A 17,401-nucleotide genomic window follows, 5' to 3' on the forward strand; every position below is an offset into this window, starting at 1 on the left:
ATCTAGCAGAGGACAAATGAGACTCCCAAGTTCCAGAGTTATACAAACACCGGAGATTATATTTTCTGAATTTTAGAGTCAAGCAAATGTTTAATCATAAGTTCTATTCCTAGAGATTTTTCCCAATTTAAGCAAACTATTGAAATGACTACTCCATAATTTATACATGGTTTTACTATATGCTTCCTTAAGTAAATAGTATTTCTAAAGGCAAAAATTAACTGTCAGAAAGAGTATAAGACAGGATAAAAGCTATTTTTAAAAGAGCCCAATTCCTCAAAGCTGTGACAAGTAACAGCATTTTCCAAACATATCTTGTGTGAAGAATTGGGGGGGAACCTATTATTATAGATTCTTCACCATTAAATCCGACTTCATGAATTCAGTGCATGCTCAGATGCTTCAGTCATGTTCGACTCTTTGCAACCCATGGACTGTAGCTTGCCAGTCTCCTCTGTCCATGGGATTCTCCAGGCAAGAATACTGGAGTGGGTTGCCATGCCCTCCTCCAGGGGGTCTTCCCAACCTAGGGATCAAACCCACATTTCCTGCATTGCAGGCAGATTCTTTATCCACTGAGCCACCAGGGAAGCCCTCATCAGTTCAGAGACTCTCCCAAAAACACTTTCTCAGAGCTTGAATTTTCTCAGCATATAATCATTCAGAGATGGGGGAAGGTTAGACATGTTTTCCAATGAAGTTTCATAAAGAGTGATGACTCCTTTTTTTAAAAAAAAAGCAAAAACAACTTTAAAAAAATTACTATTACCACTACTTGAAGGGGCTTCACTTGTAGCTCAGACAGTAAAGAATCTGCTTGCAAAGCAGGAGACCTAGGTTTGATCCCTGAGTCAGGAAGATCACTACTTGCATATAATAGCAGTGAGTGAGCTTCCTTACAAGGTAACTTTGTCCATTGTTGCTGTGTGCTAAGTCACTTCAGTTGTATCCAACACACTGCAACCCTATAGGCCGTAGGCCACCAGGCTCCTCTGTCCATGGGATTCTCCAGGCAAGAATACTGGAGTGGGTTGCTATGCCCTCCTCCAGGAGATCTTCCCGACGCAGGGATCAAAACTCCATCTCATATGTCTCCTATATTGGTAGGTGGGTTCTTTACCACTAATGCCACTTGGGAAGCCCTGTTGGACATCATCAATTATAAGAAGGATCTGAACTTGTTGAACACAACAAGTTAGAGTAAGTCATATCCTGAAAATGACTTCTCATAGCTAGACAGGATACACATCACTACCCTAACAAGGAAGTTCATGTTCTTCAAAATATTTTTTCAATAGGGAATTCAATTTGATTTGATAAATACTTTGTATATAAAAACAGAGCTTATATTTCTCTCATCTTTTTAAATTTAGAAAGTATAAAGTTGAACTAAAAAAAAAATCTGTCCTGTGATTTTCTCATTTATGTTGTTCATTGGAATTAAGCAAAATGTGTACATTAGATTTATTTTACCATCTCTGTCTGTGAAATTGCTGCTGCTCACAGATAAATCATCAGGGGTTGAGATGCCATTGGTACTGGAACTCCCAATTTTCTTTGGTGTTAAGTGCTCAAGACTCATATTATTTTTTTGTGACTCTTTAGTCAAGTTCAGAAAGACCTAGAAAGAGAAGCAGGAATACTTCATTAGCATAAAACATGTGTGTGTTTTCTAGCTTTTAAGCTCAATTTTTATTTTAAATTTTTGTCACATTTATTGAGACTTTAAAGGAACATATTTGTAGTAAAAGCTATATTTTCTCTAAGTGAAGCCACATGCTTGTTCTCAGAAGTCAGTCTTACATAAGAATGGTACTGAGATAATTTTAAGATTTTCTGATTTGGTAAAATGTTTGTTTATATTTTTATATAATCAAAAGCATCTTTATTTTTGTTTCCCTTTACTTCTTGAAACATTCATTAATTTTTTTTTTCTTTTTAAAAAGAACTGTTCATATTTATTCTAGGGGAACAGCAAGTTAATCAGCCTCAAGCAAAAAGGAAATGTCCAGGTGTACCTCTTCCACGGTGGTATCTGAAATGCCATAGCACCCAATGTTGAGGTCACCCAGGCCACTGTCCAGTGCTTTCAGGAGTGAAAGATAGGCCCCTGAGACTTTGGTGCTAAATGGAGGAAGCACGTAGACAAGTTCTCCCCCGATGTCCTCCTTGAGGTAGGCGTCAGGGAGATGTGACTGGATCATTGCCGTCACAGCTGTGGTGTCACACACTGTACTTGCATTTAGATTTGGACTCTAGAGATGAGAAGAGAAGTTAAACACTCCCTTGTCTTCACACTGTAGGGCCCAAGGGCCCCAGTCAGAGGGTGGCGAGTTCTTTAGGCCCGTACAGACCTGTACCAGGGAGTCTATCGTTTCTCTCATGCTGCCCGTCCCACTGGGGGTCCCTACGGTTGTCTGTCAGTCACTATCCTACTGGCTTCATCTCCCACCTCACCCTGTCCCTTCTCCAGCCTCCTTGCTCACCTCCTCCCTCTCTCTCTCACCCCAGCAGCAACAAACTTTTGGTTGTTCAATGGTTCAGGCTCAGGCTCGCTTCGTCCTTAGGGTCTTTGCAATTGTTTCTTTGTCCCAGGTAGTGACAGGGCTCACTCTCTGCCTGGCCTTAGCTCCTGGTTCATCTGTCACCTTCTCAGAGACCCTGTCTACTTAAAATGGCACTTCCTAGCATTCCCTATGCCCTTTCCTCTGCTTTATTCTACCCATAGCAGTTATCACTTGCTCATATTCTAATTTGTATACTTATCAATTTTACCACCCGAATTCCCCACACTCCCATCAGGACAAAACTTCATGAGGGCAGAGATCTTAGCATCGTCAGTTCACTGCTGTATCCCCAGTGCCTAAGACAATGTCTTGGGCACATATTAAGATATCATATATAACTAATAAATAAATTTTTAATTGAATTAAGGAATGTGACAGTGAACTACTTTTTATATTTTGGAAGTCACATTAAGATGCTCAGATATAAAACAAATGATAGTAGTCATAGCATATACATCTTGCACAGTATAGACACATAACACCATTTGAGATAGTAAGGGAACCTTAGTAAGTAAGCATTTTTGTTCTTCGAAGATGTGAAAGCACCACTGGTCTGTCTGAATTAGTCTCCACATTGCCAGTCGAGGAACACTGATCAGAAAGTGAGTATGTGACTGCATATTCCTTCATTTGCTTTTCATAGAGTGGAAAATCTAATTTTTAGCCTTACAGGCTGAAATGTAGGGAAACTAACAGGCTGATCCGTCATCAGTAGCCTTAAGTATAGACTTTCTTTTATCTAGTATGTTAGTTCTCAATGTGCAATCCCAGACCAGCAGCATCAGTGTCATATGGGTGATGTGGACCTTGGTAGAAGTGTAGTAGATTCTGGAACCCCTTCCCAGATCTACTGAATCAGAGACACTTGGGGGTGGAGCCAGAAGTCTGGATTTAACCAAAACCTTCAGTGGTTCTGACACGTGCTCAAGTTTGAGAAACATGACTCTAACATATCAATAGTGAATTTTAGCAATGTATGAAGTTGGACAGATTCTACTTCTGTTTCATACCAAACTGAATTTATGATCCTACAATGAGGTATACTTTCTCTCCTACAAACCTTTTTCTTGGTGAGTGTGAGGTGATACCCATCTCCAAATGCTTCCTTGAGATAAAACGGTGACCCGCAGCAGCGCAGCCCGCCCTGCTCCAGGAAGGCAATGCGGTCACTCAGCACTTCAGCCTCATCCAAGTGGTGCGTCGACAGAATGATTGTTCTGGCTTGAAAACACAGAGGAGAACAACCGAAAATGAAAAATGAAGCTACAGTTGCCAAGATATACTGAGTTAGAACAAGTAAATCCTGTGATTTATGAGGAGAGTCACGTTTTATGAGCTAACTGAAACACTGATCAGAAGGAGCTTCCAAAATGATCAAAGAGAAATTCAGAAGGGGTGTTCCTAAATACCTGCAGGGTAGGAGTCAGGGAGTGCTGTTCTTATAAGTTGACAGCAAATATGCTGTAAGGCTAAATGTCCATACTTTGTAGTGGGGGCAACTTCTGTTAATCCCTTATTCTGTTCCCTTGGCTTCTCTTCCCTTATCCCTCTCTGTCTCTCTCTCTCTCCCTCCCTCCTTTTCTTCACTATGAAAAAGCAGTAATTTTAAAGACTTTTTGAAAATTTCTCTCTGATTAATCCACTCTACTCTGATTGCTCCTTTGCCTCACATCCTGTTAGCACTTATTTAGTCTGTTTTCAGTTTATTTTCGTTTGTGTATGTTTGGTATCTCTAATTAGATTCTAAGCTCCTCTAGGCAGAATTTGGAACTTCTGTTGGATTTGCATGCTCTCACAAAGGTCAGTTAAGTGCTCAATTCACAGTGGGCTCTACACAATTACACACTAATTGATCCAGAAATTTAGCTAGGAGAAGACAAGACCTGGGAAAGGGAAGAGCACACTTTAGATGTTTAATGGAGATTATAAACAGAAAAGACTTCAACTTGTGTGCTTGCATCCCAGAAGGCAAAACTACAACTGCTGGCTGGAGAAGTCATAAGAAGGTACTCATACCAGTTTTGTTCTTGGATATAACATCCCATATACTTCGCCGAGAACATGGGTCAACACCAGTGGATGGTTCATCCAGAATTACCACCCTTGATCCTCCGATGAGAGCTATGGATATGGATAACTTCCTCTTCATTCCTCCTGACAGTGTTCCAACTCTCTTATGACGATGGCTATATAGTCCAGTATCTTTTAAAGTCCTTCAGAAATGATGGACAGTGGTTATGTTTTACAGACAGAATATTTGAATTTTGGAAAAATACAAAAAAGCACCCTAAATAAGAGGTATTCATTGAACAACTATTATGTGCTCAGCAAAGTAAACTACTGAGGATGCATGACATAGTTTTCTGTTGTTTATCATCTAGTTGGAGGTATAAAATTAATACTAAGAAAGCACCATAAGGACACTATGGTTCATTATTTTATTCATTCGACAAGTATTTATATATAGAGTCTCTGTTTTCTGCCAGACTGTGTTTTAGGTGCTGTGGAACAGCATTGAGCAGATAATGTTCCTAACCCATGAGGAGATGATGATATAGTATGGTTGTGTATCAAGAGTAATGCAGGGGCAATTCAGTTGATAAACATATCCCCAAGAAGATTATAATTTTCTATTTTATGAAAAGTGTAATAAAAAACAAATAACACTGGGTATATGAGATGAGTGCCTAGGGTGGGTTTTATACATGGTGGCTCCCTCAGAGGAGGTGATGTTGGAGCAGAGACCAGAAAGGTGGCAGAGTAAGTCTAAGGGCTGTCTGGGGAAGGCTGCTCTAAGCAGTGGGAACATGGGAAGCCCTGAGGCGGGAGCAGGCCCAGCATAACTGAGTGTGCACCTGGGCATGCGTGACTGGAGCAGAGTGAATGGGGAAGAACCAGAAGGAAATAAAATCAAAAGCGAGATTGGGGGCAGGTCAGGAACAGTCTCATAGGCCTTGATAAGGACATTCCTGAGTTTCACACTGAATGTGGTGAGAAACCATTAGAGGGCTTTGACAGAGGAGTGACATGGTCTAATCTGTAGTTTAAAAATGTCACCCTGTCTGTTCTTTGAAGAGTAGACTGTACAAGGGAAAGTAGAAGCCAGGGGTCCAGTTAAGACTTGTATGGTGGCCATGGAGATTAGAAACAGAGGGGTGGGGGCAATACAGGAACCAGAAATGAAGGCAGCTATTCCCAGTGTAATAACTGGCTGCTGAGGAGAACGTATACAATTCTCATAGGCCCTTATACAAACCCATAGGCCCTTAAATGTACACAATAGTAAAAAAGTAGAAAAACTGAAAACAGTTGTTTCCTGAGAAACTGTTTCCTACTGGTATTACTATTGTAACTTGACTTCTTTATGAGAGAAGTTAACCAGCACATGTTCTCATTCCTGTCATATCTGACCTTTTCACTTCTTCATGCAGCTGCTTTTTAGTCCAATGAGGAACTTTGATGGAGCCATAGAGGAGAAGGTGCTCCTTGGTGGTGAGGTAACTGAACAAGACATCATGCTGCATGCAGACGCCCATGTTCTTCCGCACAATGTGCAGATCTGTTCTGATGTCTTTTCCATAAACAAAGATGGTACCTGCTGAGGCCCCAAACAGTCCAGTCAACATGGAGCTGGAAAGGAAGAAACCATAAGTTAGGTATGAACCAAAACTTTGATCTAGATTTTTGGACTAAATATATCCCAGTTGTTAGCAAAAAAATGTTACAGGGTATCTTCCCAGGGCAGGTCAAGCTATGAAGTAAAATCAGATTAACTGGGAGTAAAAATTAAAATTGCTTTTAAGCTTCTAATAATTTAGAGTGTTACAGAAGCACTATATGTGATGATGATGGTGGATGGTGGTGGCAATAATGACAGAAAGGGTTGGGCTTTTTAATTGCAAATGCACTCCCTTCTTCAGCAAACTCCCACACATCCCGGCATCAGGTAGTTCCCATAGGCCATTAAGCCTCAAATTTCTATTTCCCACGTGAACTTTGGTCATCTTCAGTCCCCTACTCTACCCTGTGACTAGAATATTCTCACCTACAGAACTCATCGTATTTCAGATGGTCAGTAAACTGAGCAGTTATTTAATATCCATCTTCTCCACTAAAATGTAAGCCCCATGAAGTCAAGGAAAGGACATGTTTTTTTTGGTACCACTCTTACTATCTAACTAGTGTCTTACACATAATAGATCTTAAAGGACTATTGTGGATTAAATAGGGAATCAATACAATGTGTGATTCTTCCCATAAAAATGCATTAAAATCAAATAACATATTTCTTTATATATTCCTTATACTCAGAAAACTACAATGGGGACTTTCTCAGCTAAAATTATAGCCTCATCAAAATCCTTTTCCATCCCTTTTCCTTATTGTCCTCTTATTGCCTATTAGAAATCTTAATTTTTAAGCCCTGTATTCTCAGCACAGCAACCCACTCCAGCATTCTTGCCTGGAGAATCCCCATGAATAGAAGAGCTTGGTGGGCTACAATCCATAGGGTCACAAAGTTGGACACCACTGAAGAGACTTAGCACAAGCACAGTACATTCTCACTAGAAATCCAACTCTGCATTGAAACGGGTCATATAAATGAGAGCAGCCGCATGTTTGCTCTTTTCATAACTCTCTTTTGTCCCTTTTAATTACTGAAAATTAATTACTGAAAAATATGTTTTGGCAGTCACTGAGCTTACTCGTGATGACAGTAAACAGTATATCTGACAATGGATACCTTTTCCCAAATAAGGCTAGAACACCAGCAGCATCTTAGAGCTCACTCCAAGCAAAGCCTAGTGGAGCACTGGAGGTGAGTCACAGAACAAATTTCAAAACAATGTCACTTTTAAAATCATTCGAATCTTTTCTCCATTAGGACACAGGAAAATGCTAGTTAAGTGAAAAGAGAGGAAGAACAGCCCATGCACTATTTCTGAACTTTTCAATCTATATCTGATAGCTAGTGATTCTTTTCTTTTTTCTTTCTTTCATGAATCAAGGCAAAGGATCCATTTAATAGAACAGATAGAGCTGAGTGTGTTTATACCAAGATTTGTGAATCCAAACTGGTATACAGGCTAGGATAAAAATGCAAATAAGTGAAACAGACTGAATGTATGAGGCAGTAAAGTTGGTGGGGAGAAGGGATAAGCCAGAAAGCAGATACCCTCTTTGAGGACAGTCACTATTAAGTCAAAAACAACTGTCTCTATCTAAGCCTGTAGTTCCAATGTTGCCAAAACTTTCTAACATTTAAGAGATGACAGGAATGTTTATTTTTATTTGAAAACTCTCCTATTTTTAAATACTGGCACAGAAATAAAATATTTTAAGAAGTACTAGTGGGCCAATATTAGGTAGACCAAAATGAGCCTATCTGGTGGGCTGATCCAGACTTTGAGCTCACAGGTTGGACCTTGCTTCTACAGTAAGCAAGTTGAGGTATCTTAATCCATCTGGGAGCTGTAACAACTCTATTTTCATGAAAGAATTGAGGAAATATTTAAGTAATATGCTTCCATGACACCTAAGCATTGAAAAGTAACATACATAGTGGTAGTCTTCCCGGCTCCATTGGGCCCCAGCAATGAAGTAATATGACCCTCATAGAAGTTCAGATTGAGGTTATCAACAGCAATTTTTGAGCCATAAATCTTTGTGACCCCATGCAGAGCAACCCCAACTGTGAGATCTTTAGGTTCAGGCTCAATGTTGGAGGAAAACTTGTATTCAGGACCTGGAGAGAAATCAAGAGAAGAGTTGTAAGCTCACAAGGAAAGAAAATGCAGCTAGATTTAGACTTTTATTTAATTAAAAATTGAAGACTATAGACACAAGCCTCAAAGTAAAAAATAATTCCAGATATAAATGGTCTATTATAGTCTTCCGTCTTCTCACTTGTTTTAAAAATGAATGAGAGTGTTGGAACCACACTCTAAGGTTTATATTACCTGTCTCTGTCAGAAAAAGTAGTCTCAGAATATAGTATCATAATACTGAATTCCCCTTTATTCAAATCAAAGATCTCAAATATTCAAAATACAAGTTTAAGGCTTGGTCTTCCAATTGAACAGGGTGATACCTATGTATAGAATAAATGTCTATACTTGGTGGACAAAGCTTACTCAGATCTGTGGTTATAGAATCAGTTCATTAATTACTCTCTACATTTCCTTCATGCGTCACAAAAGGACTAGTTATATGGGTCTTCCTTACTTTATAAAACTGACACTGCTCACCCAATGTCAGTAAGTCATGAGCCTTAAATTGCTTGTTCTTTGTTGGTGATGGGTTATGCTAAATTACCCATACTTGTTACTTGGTTACTCCTTATGACTAGTGACAGATGGCTGGAGTGAGGGGTGCAGACTGTGGCCAAGGAACAACATTTTTCTCTGTGTGAATCTAACTGGACCACAAAGGGATCTGCAATCTTGGCCTAATTAGCACCATATGCTAACCAACTGAGTTAATGAGCCCAGAAAAAGCCACACTTTAATCTCCCTACGAGTCCAAACACATATGTGTAGACATATTCATCCATGACTAAAAGGATGATAATTTTGCCATTTAGAAAAACATAATTAAAATCACTAGTCATGTAAATTTTATATCACTTCTCTCATAATAATGCATGTTGTTGACCTACTTGTCTTACTGGCAGATGGGTTTGTGTTCTGCATCATGATATTAGTAAACATAAGCCCATTGCTTTTCTCATGATTCACTTCTGCACATCCCAATCGTTCTTTCCAATAGGAAGGAAGGAATGGAAAATACCACGGAGCTGCCATACCATATGTACCTGTAACAAAAATGTATTAGGAAAATTAGTTTTAAATTGATTGTTAACATTAAGCATCAGAAGTTAAATAACAGTATTTACTATGAACTCTTTAGGAAATATTTTTAATTTTTTCTGATACTATATAAAACTAAAGTTGTCTCAGTTTCCAAAGTAAAGTAAAAAGAAAGCCAGTTTTTAATTCTTTCCTTTATAAACAGCTTCACTGGGTACAGTTATATACTATAAAATTTAATCATTGTAAGTGTAGAGTGTGATGATTTCTAGTAAATAAAGTTTTGCAACCAGAACAACAATCCTCAGATTCCAGTAACTCCAAAAAGTTATCTCATGTGCTTTGAAAATAATCCCTGGTTTCAACCCAAGTCAGAGGCAATCACTGATCTACTTTGTCTCCACATTTTTCTCTTTTACAGAAATTTTATATAAATGGAATAGAGTAACAATCTTTCATTCATTCATAGAATCAAAATGTACAAATATAAATAACACTTAATGGAAAAACTTTGGAGCATATTGAAGTTTTAACCATTTGAGACCTTGAAGGGGAATCCCACTAGTCTTGTTCCATTAAATTTGATAAATTCTCCTTAGAATTAGGAGACTTGATTTTTGCCTCTTATAATATCTCATACTCCCATTTGGAAAGACTGGACTCCATGTTTCTTAATTCATTCTATCCTTTAAAGGAATATCAGAGGAAAAAAATTCAACAGTGCATTATCAGCCTGGAAAATTTTGGTTAGTTTTGGGATTGAAGTATTTTTGGAGATGATATTTGGCGAATAAAATATTAGAAAATATATATTAACAGTTTTATGATGACAATCATGAAAAGCATGTATGTGTAGGAAGCATGATCATACCTGGGAAAACGTTTCTGACATACCAAGCAATAAGGAAATAAATGAAAGAGTCAGCTAGGATTAGACAGCACAGCCAGCCAAATGAAGTGGTGTCATCCTGAACTGGGGAACTGTACATATTTTCCCACTGAAGACCTAAGTGAACACATACATTTATTTTTCTGTGAGACATTTTGTAGGTGTGAAAGATAAAATCCAGTTGAAAAGAAAGTGAACCTACCAATGCCTTGCTCCTCATAGCGTGCAATGTACTGACTTGCATAACTGAAAGCTGTTGGAGACAGCAGGCTCTGTGAATAAAATCAACCACAATGATAGTTCTTGTAGATTTCATACAGTTCACTCAGAGAGGTCTTAACCTACTTCAACTTTGGGCCCTTATATAGGTAAAACTGACACTAACTCTCTAATCATATTTAAGAGCACAGCGGTCCCTTACCAAGCACACTACAACTTTGGAAGAAGAGGGGAGGAAATATAAGAAAACAAAGGAAGGAAAATTATAACTTGGAAAATATTTGTCAAAAATCCAAAATACATATCTAAACTTATTAAATGTTGTTCAGCAATTTACAAAATTGGTAATTATAGAGTAATGCAATGTAAGATTAACATCAAATGAAATGTTAGGGGCCAGAAGATGTTTTTACTTCATAAGATTGTCTTCAAGTAATAGAAGTTTTATGCATGAAAATATATTAAAATGTCAATTGAGTACTTATAATGCAACAAATTAAAAATTTTAAAGTTGTTTAAATATAAGGTGGCCAATGTCAAATGAAAGTTATTTATCCCTTTCTATTTCCAAAAACAACAAAGTTCTAATATGAGCCTCAGTCAATGGTGACCTTTATTTCTGCTTTCCAAATTTCAGTATCAGTGAACTTAATGCTTTCATTAAAATTCTTAAATTAGTTCAGTACTTTGATTTGAAAAAGCAGAAGAGAATTCAAAATTGATTATACGCTATTAGCACATTTGTATTTATGCCTGTAGGTTACATGTCATAAAAACCACAAGAATTAGTCATATATGAGAACAATGCCAGTAATATAGGTTCTAAGATATTTAAGGAACTGGGCCAGAGATAAGTCAGAATTCTTGATGATCTTCAAAACATGATATATTACATTTTAACTGCTCTTTCTTACAGCATCATCAATTATGATTTCAGAAACAGTGGAGGAAAAGTTTTCTTTTCATAGTCTTATGCTTGTATGGTAGACAATGATTAGGTCAGTTATGCATATTTTGTAATTACTGAACTTGTACATTTAGAGGGTCTAAACACACACAAACAAATTCATTCCTTTCATACCCTGGCCATTCAGTTGTGACAGCTGACTTACCATGAATACTTTTATTACATAGCTCAACTCATTTTCAACTGTAATCAGAACAATAAATGGAAAAAAGGCAATGATGTAAATGAGGCTTCCGATCAGAGCTGCAATGTTGGTGCTGTTGAAGAAGACACTGATCAGATAGCTCATGGCGATAACTGAGAAGCTGTAGTCCGAAAAATACAGGAACAAAATGAACCCATTTGTTTTAGGAAGAATATTTCCAAACTTGAGTATGATGATGAGGATGATGATGGTAATCAGTAAAAATCCAACACTCTCTATGAGCCAGGCAAAAAAGTGGCTGCAGGAGTTTACTCCCATCATTTTCATGTACTGTAAAAACGAAAACGTGTTAGTTTCTTCTTAAGCTAATATATTCTCAGATGACAATTATGCCTGCATCATTCCAAAATGTCCATGAGACTCTTCAAACACATGAAACTAGGCATTTTAATGATGTTTCTAAGTATAGCATTTGTCCACATATGTGACATTAACATGGCTATTTATTCCAGCCCATCTTAGATTGTAGCTCCCAGACTGCCCCAATGTAATGAATGATTTGGATGGTGAGGTTTGTTTTATTTTTTGACAAGCTCATTTTATAACTGGTATCTAAGTGATATTTCTAGATTAAACTAGTTGAGAATAGACACAAAAATTTATGGTATCCCCTGCAGAATTTTACAACATGAATTTGAAATTTTTGCAGGTAAGAATATTTCAAGTTGGTGAAAACTCATGATTTATTTCAAATTCAATGTATGGACAGAGATAATAAAACTCCATTATTTTCAACTAAACATTAATGAACAACACAATCATTATTCATATTCATGTAAGAAATAAAGTAGACCAGATTCCTAATTTGTTAAAATATGCAAACTTTGAAGACTTTCTGCTTTTTGGCATAATTTCTCTATCCTTAAAATCACTAACAATCTAGGTCAGGTTTGTCATCTTTGTTTTCCAAAAAAAAAAAAGTCCATGCACCCAAAATGAACACATGCATCTCAGAAAATCTATACCTCTCTCTCAACTGATATTCTGTATTATCTCAGTGATATCCTTAGTGAACACATGCATCTCAGAAAATCTATACCTCTCTCTCAACTGATATTCTGTATTATCTCAGTGATATCCTTAGTGGTCAAGGCAGTCCATCAAGGCGGAAAGACAGACCAACATGAGGTGTTTTTGCGTTAACTCAAAAGGATTCTGAATGATCTGAAGCCCCCAGGACCTTGGGTGACTTGAATTTGTACCTGGTTTCTAGTTGTAACAATTCTTGATTAATAGTAAGCCTATGAATTTAATATTTCATCTTAAAAAGAACAAAATAAATGTTCCACTAACAGCTTTGTAATCCACTAATTTTTTTTTTTTTTTTGAAAAATCAAGGATGTACAATGTCCTTCCCTTTAAATCTAACTTGTCTAGGAAAAAAAATAAGGAATGTGCGAAATCTTTTACTATACAAGCAAAATAGTGAATTTTACTTTCTGCCTTTGCAACTTATCACATTTTGATAACTCTGTTGCTCCAGTTGTTACCATGGAAACATCTACCTGACTGCCACTAGTCTAAGCTGTGGGCCTTAAGCTAATTACCACTAAGGAAGTCCTGTGACTTCTCCTCTTAACTTTGCCCTTTTCCTCACCCTCTTCTCTCCCTACTGCTTCTTTCCTCCCAGACCCTGCACACTTTGCAGTAAAGATTTAACCTATGTTTCTATAGGAATAGATGTGTGTGTCAAAGTAAAAAAAAAAAAAAACAAAACAGCATGGAGTGAAGATTCACTATAGAAGGTTTTATCCAATTGCTATTTATCTATCATTGAAAAGGAAATTAGGTTTTGGTGTGAAAGAGACCTCATAGATCTTATTTTAGCAATTTCCCTGTACCCCACCCAATTTGCAGAATTACTGTGTCATGTTTGATGCCTTCATTTCAGAGATATCAATTTTTTTGGTATTTTGGCTTTTCCTATTATTTGTATTTTGATGTTTTTACTGAGTTTAATGTTATTTGAATATAATTAAATGGGGAGTTATACAACCCATGTAACTACCCGAAAGCTGATATTCACTACTTAATTTCATTTGGCCTATACAAAAATTTTCTCATCCACCCAACAGCAAAGTATGTCAGGAGGAGGCAGTATCACTATATTTTACAAAGTGGATATGAAGTATCCAGAATGCTATCAAGCATTTGATTTAGCAAACCCAAAGAGCAGGAGTGAAGGTGTTTATTATGGTAATTTGGAAGTTTTCAAGGCTCAAGATCAGATTTCTATTCCCAAGAACTGGTAAAAGTTGGAGACTGATCATTGCTTTTTATCAAAACAGAACAGATTAGGTGCTTCCAACAGTGTTTAATACTTAGCATTCTAGTATCAAACTTCAGAGTTAAACTTCAGGATTTTATGCTATGAGAAGAACAGCTGTTATACATAAAGAGAAAAAGCAATGAGAGCATGTAGGTCATCCATAAATTATCCAGATTCACTGCCAACTTCGTGATAATCAACAAGACCAAGCTTGCTAATGGAAGGTGGCCCACAGAGAACGACTGGCTGTGCTCTCTTGGATGTCACTGGTGTCTCCTCAGAGGGACAGATGCAAGTGCCCGCTTTGAAATCAAACAGCCACTGGTCTCAAGTCTCCCAAACCTGCTGGAGCAACTCATCAATATCTGATAACCTGTTGCTCAGGAAAACCCTTCTGCACAGTGATCAAACTCTGCTTCAGTTCTCAGCAGGAAATAATGAGAAGAAAGAGATTCTGTGAGATTTTAGATAAATGAGTCATCACATTCAAGAGAAGCTTATGCACAGGGATTGACATTAAACATTGTCAAGAAAAGGAATCATAAATATACATATATTTACTTGACAGCAATGTTTTCATTCAACAAGAATGTCACCAACTGGTTAATAATAATAATATTTTTATCCTTCAAATTTTATATTCTGTTATAGACATTCATGTTATTGCTTTTAGTAGGATATAAAGGATATTGTGATCATTACTTGGAATATTCCATATTCTCACTAGTAGGATGAATAGTATATACCAATAAGACATAAAAAGGAGCAAACTGGTATTCAAAAAAAGGAGACAAAAAATTGCCTCAAGTGAAGTACCACAGAACTACAGACTTTCGCATAATTTTTGGCAATCATTCTGCAGACTACAGATATTTTAGGTTACCTGTTTGAACTGAGAGAGAGGACTCCAAAATTTTGTCTTAAACTGGATATAAACAATGAAATCCCCATAAATGACTTTAGACCAAATAGATGAAAATAACCATAAAACCAAGAACAAAGTGTGAAAAACAACTCTTCTGTGTGATATAAAATCAGCCTTTGTATAGTTTTATATTTTAATTTTAAAAAGCAAGAAATGCAGAATAAAGCTCAACTGAAGGGCATTTTGAAATAGTTTTCTAACTATAGGATTAATTTTATCAGTAAACTTATTGGGCATTAGTATTTGTACTAAGTCTCTTTAACAAGTTAAAGGAATTTACTAGAATCATGCCATAATAAGGTCAAAGATGAATGCCTTCGTTGAATTAGCAACTGACCTGATTTCTCTGTCTAAATGTGAGAACAGTTACAGAAGGAGAAAAGGTGTTTTGTTTTGTTTTATATTTTTTTATTCAATTGGAATGAGAAGGAAGTAAAGAATGGGCAGCTTTAGATCTTAGTGAATATTAAAATGATAATATTAAGAAATGATCTTGAGTTGCTGGTAATCTAAGAGATTATCCATCATTATCTTCAAAAGTCCTAAGTAGTCTATAAAGTGAAAGTCGCTCAGTCGTGTCCGACTCTTTGTGACCCCATGGACTATATAATCCATGGAATTCTCCAGGCTGGAATGCTGGAGTGGGTAGCCATTTCCTTCTCCAGGGGATCTTCCCAACCCAGGGATTGAACCCAGGTCTCCTGCATAGCAGATGGATTCTACACCATCTGAGCCAACAGGGAAGCCCAAGTAGTCTATGCTACTAAAATAAAATTGTGAGAGTGAAGGTAGCTATGATATGGAAAAGGACTGGTCAGAAGTGCTAAAGAACTATTAACATATCTTGATTGTTCTCACCACATAAAAGAACAGATAACTACATGATGTGGATAGAGGTATAAGATAATTCTAGGGTGTTAAATTATAACGCAAAACATAAATGTATCAAATCAGCAATTTGTACACCTTAAATTTGCACAATGTAATACATCAATTTTCAGTAAAAAATAAATAGAATAAAATAAATAAGCTCTTAATTTAAAAAAAAGTTTAGCATGGCAAAGTTCAAGAAATGGCATGCCTTGTAATTATTATTAACCAAAAATTACTCTAAATACAACACAGAGATGAACACATACACACACACACACACACACACACACACACACACTGTGTGTTGGAGTTAAAAAGAAAGCCAGTCCAGATCCACCATTCACTAATCTATAATTTTTAGCAAGTCATCTCTCATTTTCTGGGCTCAGCTTTTTCATCTCGAAAAAGGAGGAGGTTAGTTTAGAACTGTCAGCAGTGGAAGGAGTTGAGCAGGCATATCAGGAATATTCTGCTTCCATCAATTCATCTCACAAATAGATCGTATTCCTTTAAATTTGGGACATTGCTAATTTTAAGATGTGTCATAACTTTAACTGCCACCAAGAAAGAAAAATCACTGCCAAATAAATTATGACACCCTATCAAATATATCTCAATTTCAGAAGCTTTAAAATGTGAGCAAAAAATCATTATCTTCAAATTGATAAAAAATGAATAATTGAATGCCTCTTTCGTTCTGGCAGTGAGAAGGTACATTCTGGAAATATAATGCTGAATAAAGTCTAGATGACACGACTCAAGGAGATTAGGGATTGGGCACAAATGAATATGAACTGAAAGACTCTAAGCCCTATGTTCTGATTCCAAGTTCAATAATCTTATACTACGTAACTTTGACCCCCAAGACTAGCTGGTTAAATTTTGAAAGTGGATGCCCCCAAAATGAAGAAACAGAGCTACCAAACAGAAACAAGTTCACCATTAGAAATGCCTTTCATATCTTCTATTGAGAAAAACTCTTTACTGTGCTTTGATATTTTTTGGTGACATCCATAGATACATTCAGAGAGTACTATTTTCAAACCAAAATAACATAATATGCATGTATTATACACATACACACACATCAATATATAGAATAGACAGACACATAACACATATATATCAGTTCAGTTCAGTTCAGTCGCTCAGTCGTGTCCGACTCTTTGCAACCCCATGAATTGCAGCACGCCAGGCCTCTCTGTCCATCACCAACTCCTGGAGTCTACCCAAACCCATGTCCATCGAGTCAGTGATGCCATCCAACCATCTCATCCTCTGTCGTCCCCTTCTCCTCCCGCCCCCAATCCTACCCAGCATTAGGGTCTTTTCCAATGAGTCAACCCTTCGCATGAGGTGCCCAAAGTATTGGAGTTTCAGCTTCAACATCAGACCTTCCAATGAACACCCAGGATTGATCTCTTTTAGGATGGATTGATTGGATCTCGTTGCAGTCCAAGGGACTCTCAGGAGTCTTCTCCAACACCACAGTTCAAAGGTATCAATTCTTCGGCGCTCAGCTTTCTTCACCGTCCAACTGTCACAACCATACATGACCACTGGAAAAACCATAGCCTTGACTAGATGGACTTTTGTTGGCAAAGTAATGTCTCTGCTTTTAAATATGCTATCTAGGTTGGCCATAACCTTCCTTCCAAGGAGTAAGCGTCTTTAATTT

General features: G+C 37.2%; 1 protein-coding gene and 1 long non-coding RNA gene across 3 annotated transcripts in view; one reads left to right on the forward strand and one right to left on the reverse strand.

The window, feature by feature from the left end:
- Window positions 1–17,401, reverse strand: part of ABCA12 (ATP binding cassette subfamily A member 12) — a 182,923-nt gene that overhangs the window by 39,306 nt on the left and 126,216 nt on the right. The window contains exons 24-33 of one of the 2 annotated variants that reach the window (XM_081583043.1): window positions 11,597–11,926; window positions 10,468–10,537; window positions 10,248–10,382; window positions 9,235–9,381; window positions 8,127–8,313; window positions 5,979–6,197; window positions 4,584–4,780; window positions 3,628–3,788; window positions 2,019–2,255; window positions 1,474–1,621 (exon numbers count right to left, since the gene is read on the reverse strand). In XM_081583043.1, coding sequence (XP_081439169.1) covers window positions 1,474–1,621; window positions 2,019–2,255; window positions 3,628–3,788; window positions 4,584–4,780; window positions 5,979–6,197; window positions 8,127–8,313; window positions 9,235–9,381; window positions 10,248–10,382; window positions 10,468–10,537; window positions 11,597–11,926 — 1,831 coding nt within the window. Of the gene's footprint in view, window positions 1–1,473; window positions 1,622–2,018; window positions 2,256–3,627; window positions 3,789–4,583; window positions 4,781–5,978; window positions 6,198–8,126; window positions 8,314–9,225; window positions 9,382–10,247; window positions 10,383–10,467; window positions 10,538–11,596; window positions 11,927–17,401 lie in introns of both variants that reach the window. The other variant, XM_081583044.1, reaches the window with a different exon arrangement.
- On the forward strand, window positions 4,335–9,622 carry LOC145542987 (uncharacterized). Its single transcript, XR_014080335.1, has 2 exons — window positions 4,335–4,573; window positions 5,999–9,622. It is a non-coding gene; the product is annotated as an uncharacterized LOC145542987 (long non-coding RNA).

The sequence above is a fragment of the Giraffa tippelskirchi genome, chromosome 3, assembly GCF_054371585.1.
Source record: "Giraffa tippelskirchi isolate mGirTip1 chromosome 3, T2T-mGirTip1v1.2.pri, whole genome shotgun sequence".
Classification (NCBI taxonomy): domain Eukaryota; kingdom Metazoa; phylum Chordata; class Mammalia; order Artiodactyla; family Giraffidae; genus Giraffa; species Giraffa tippelskirchi.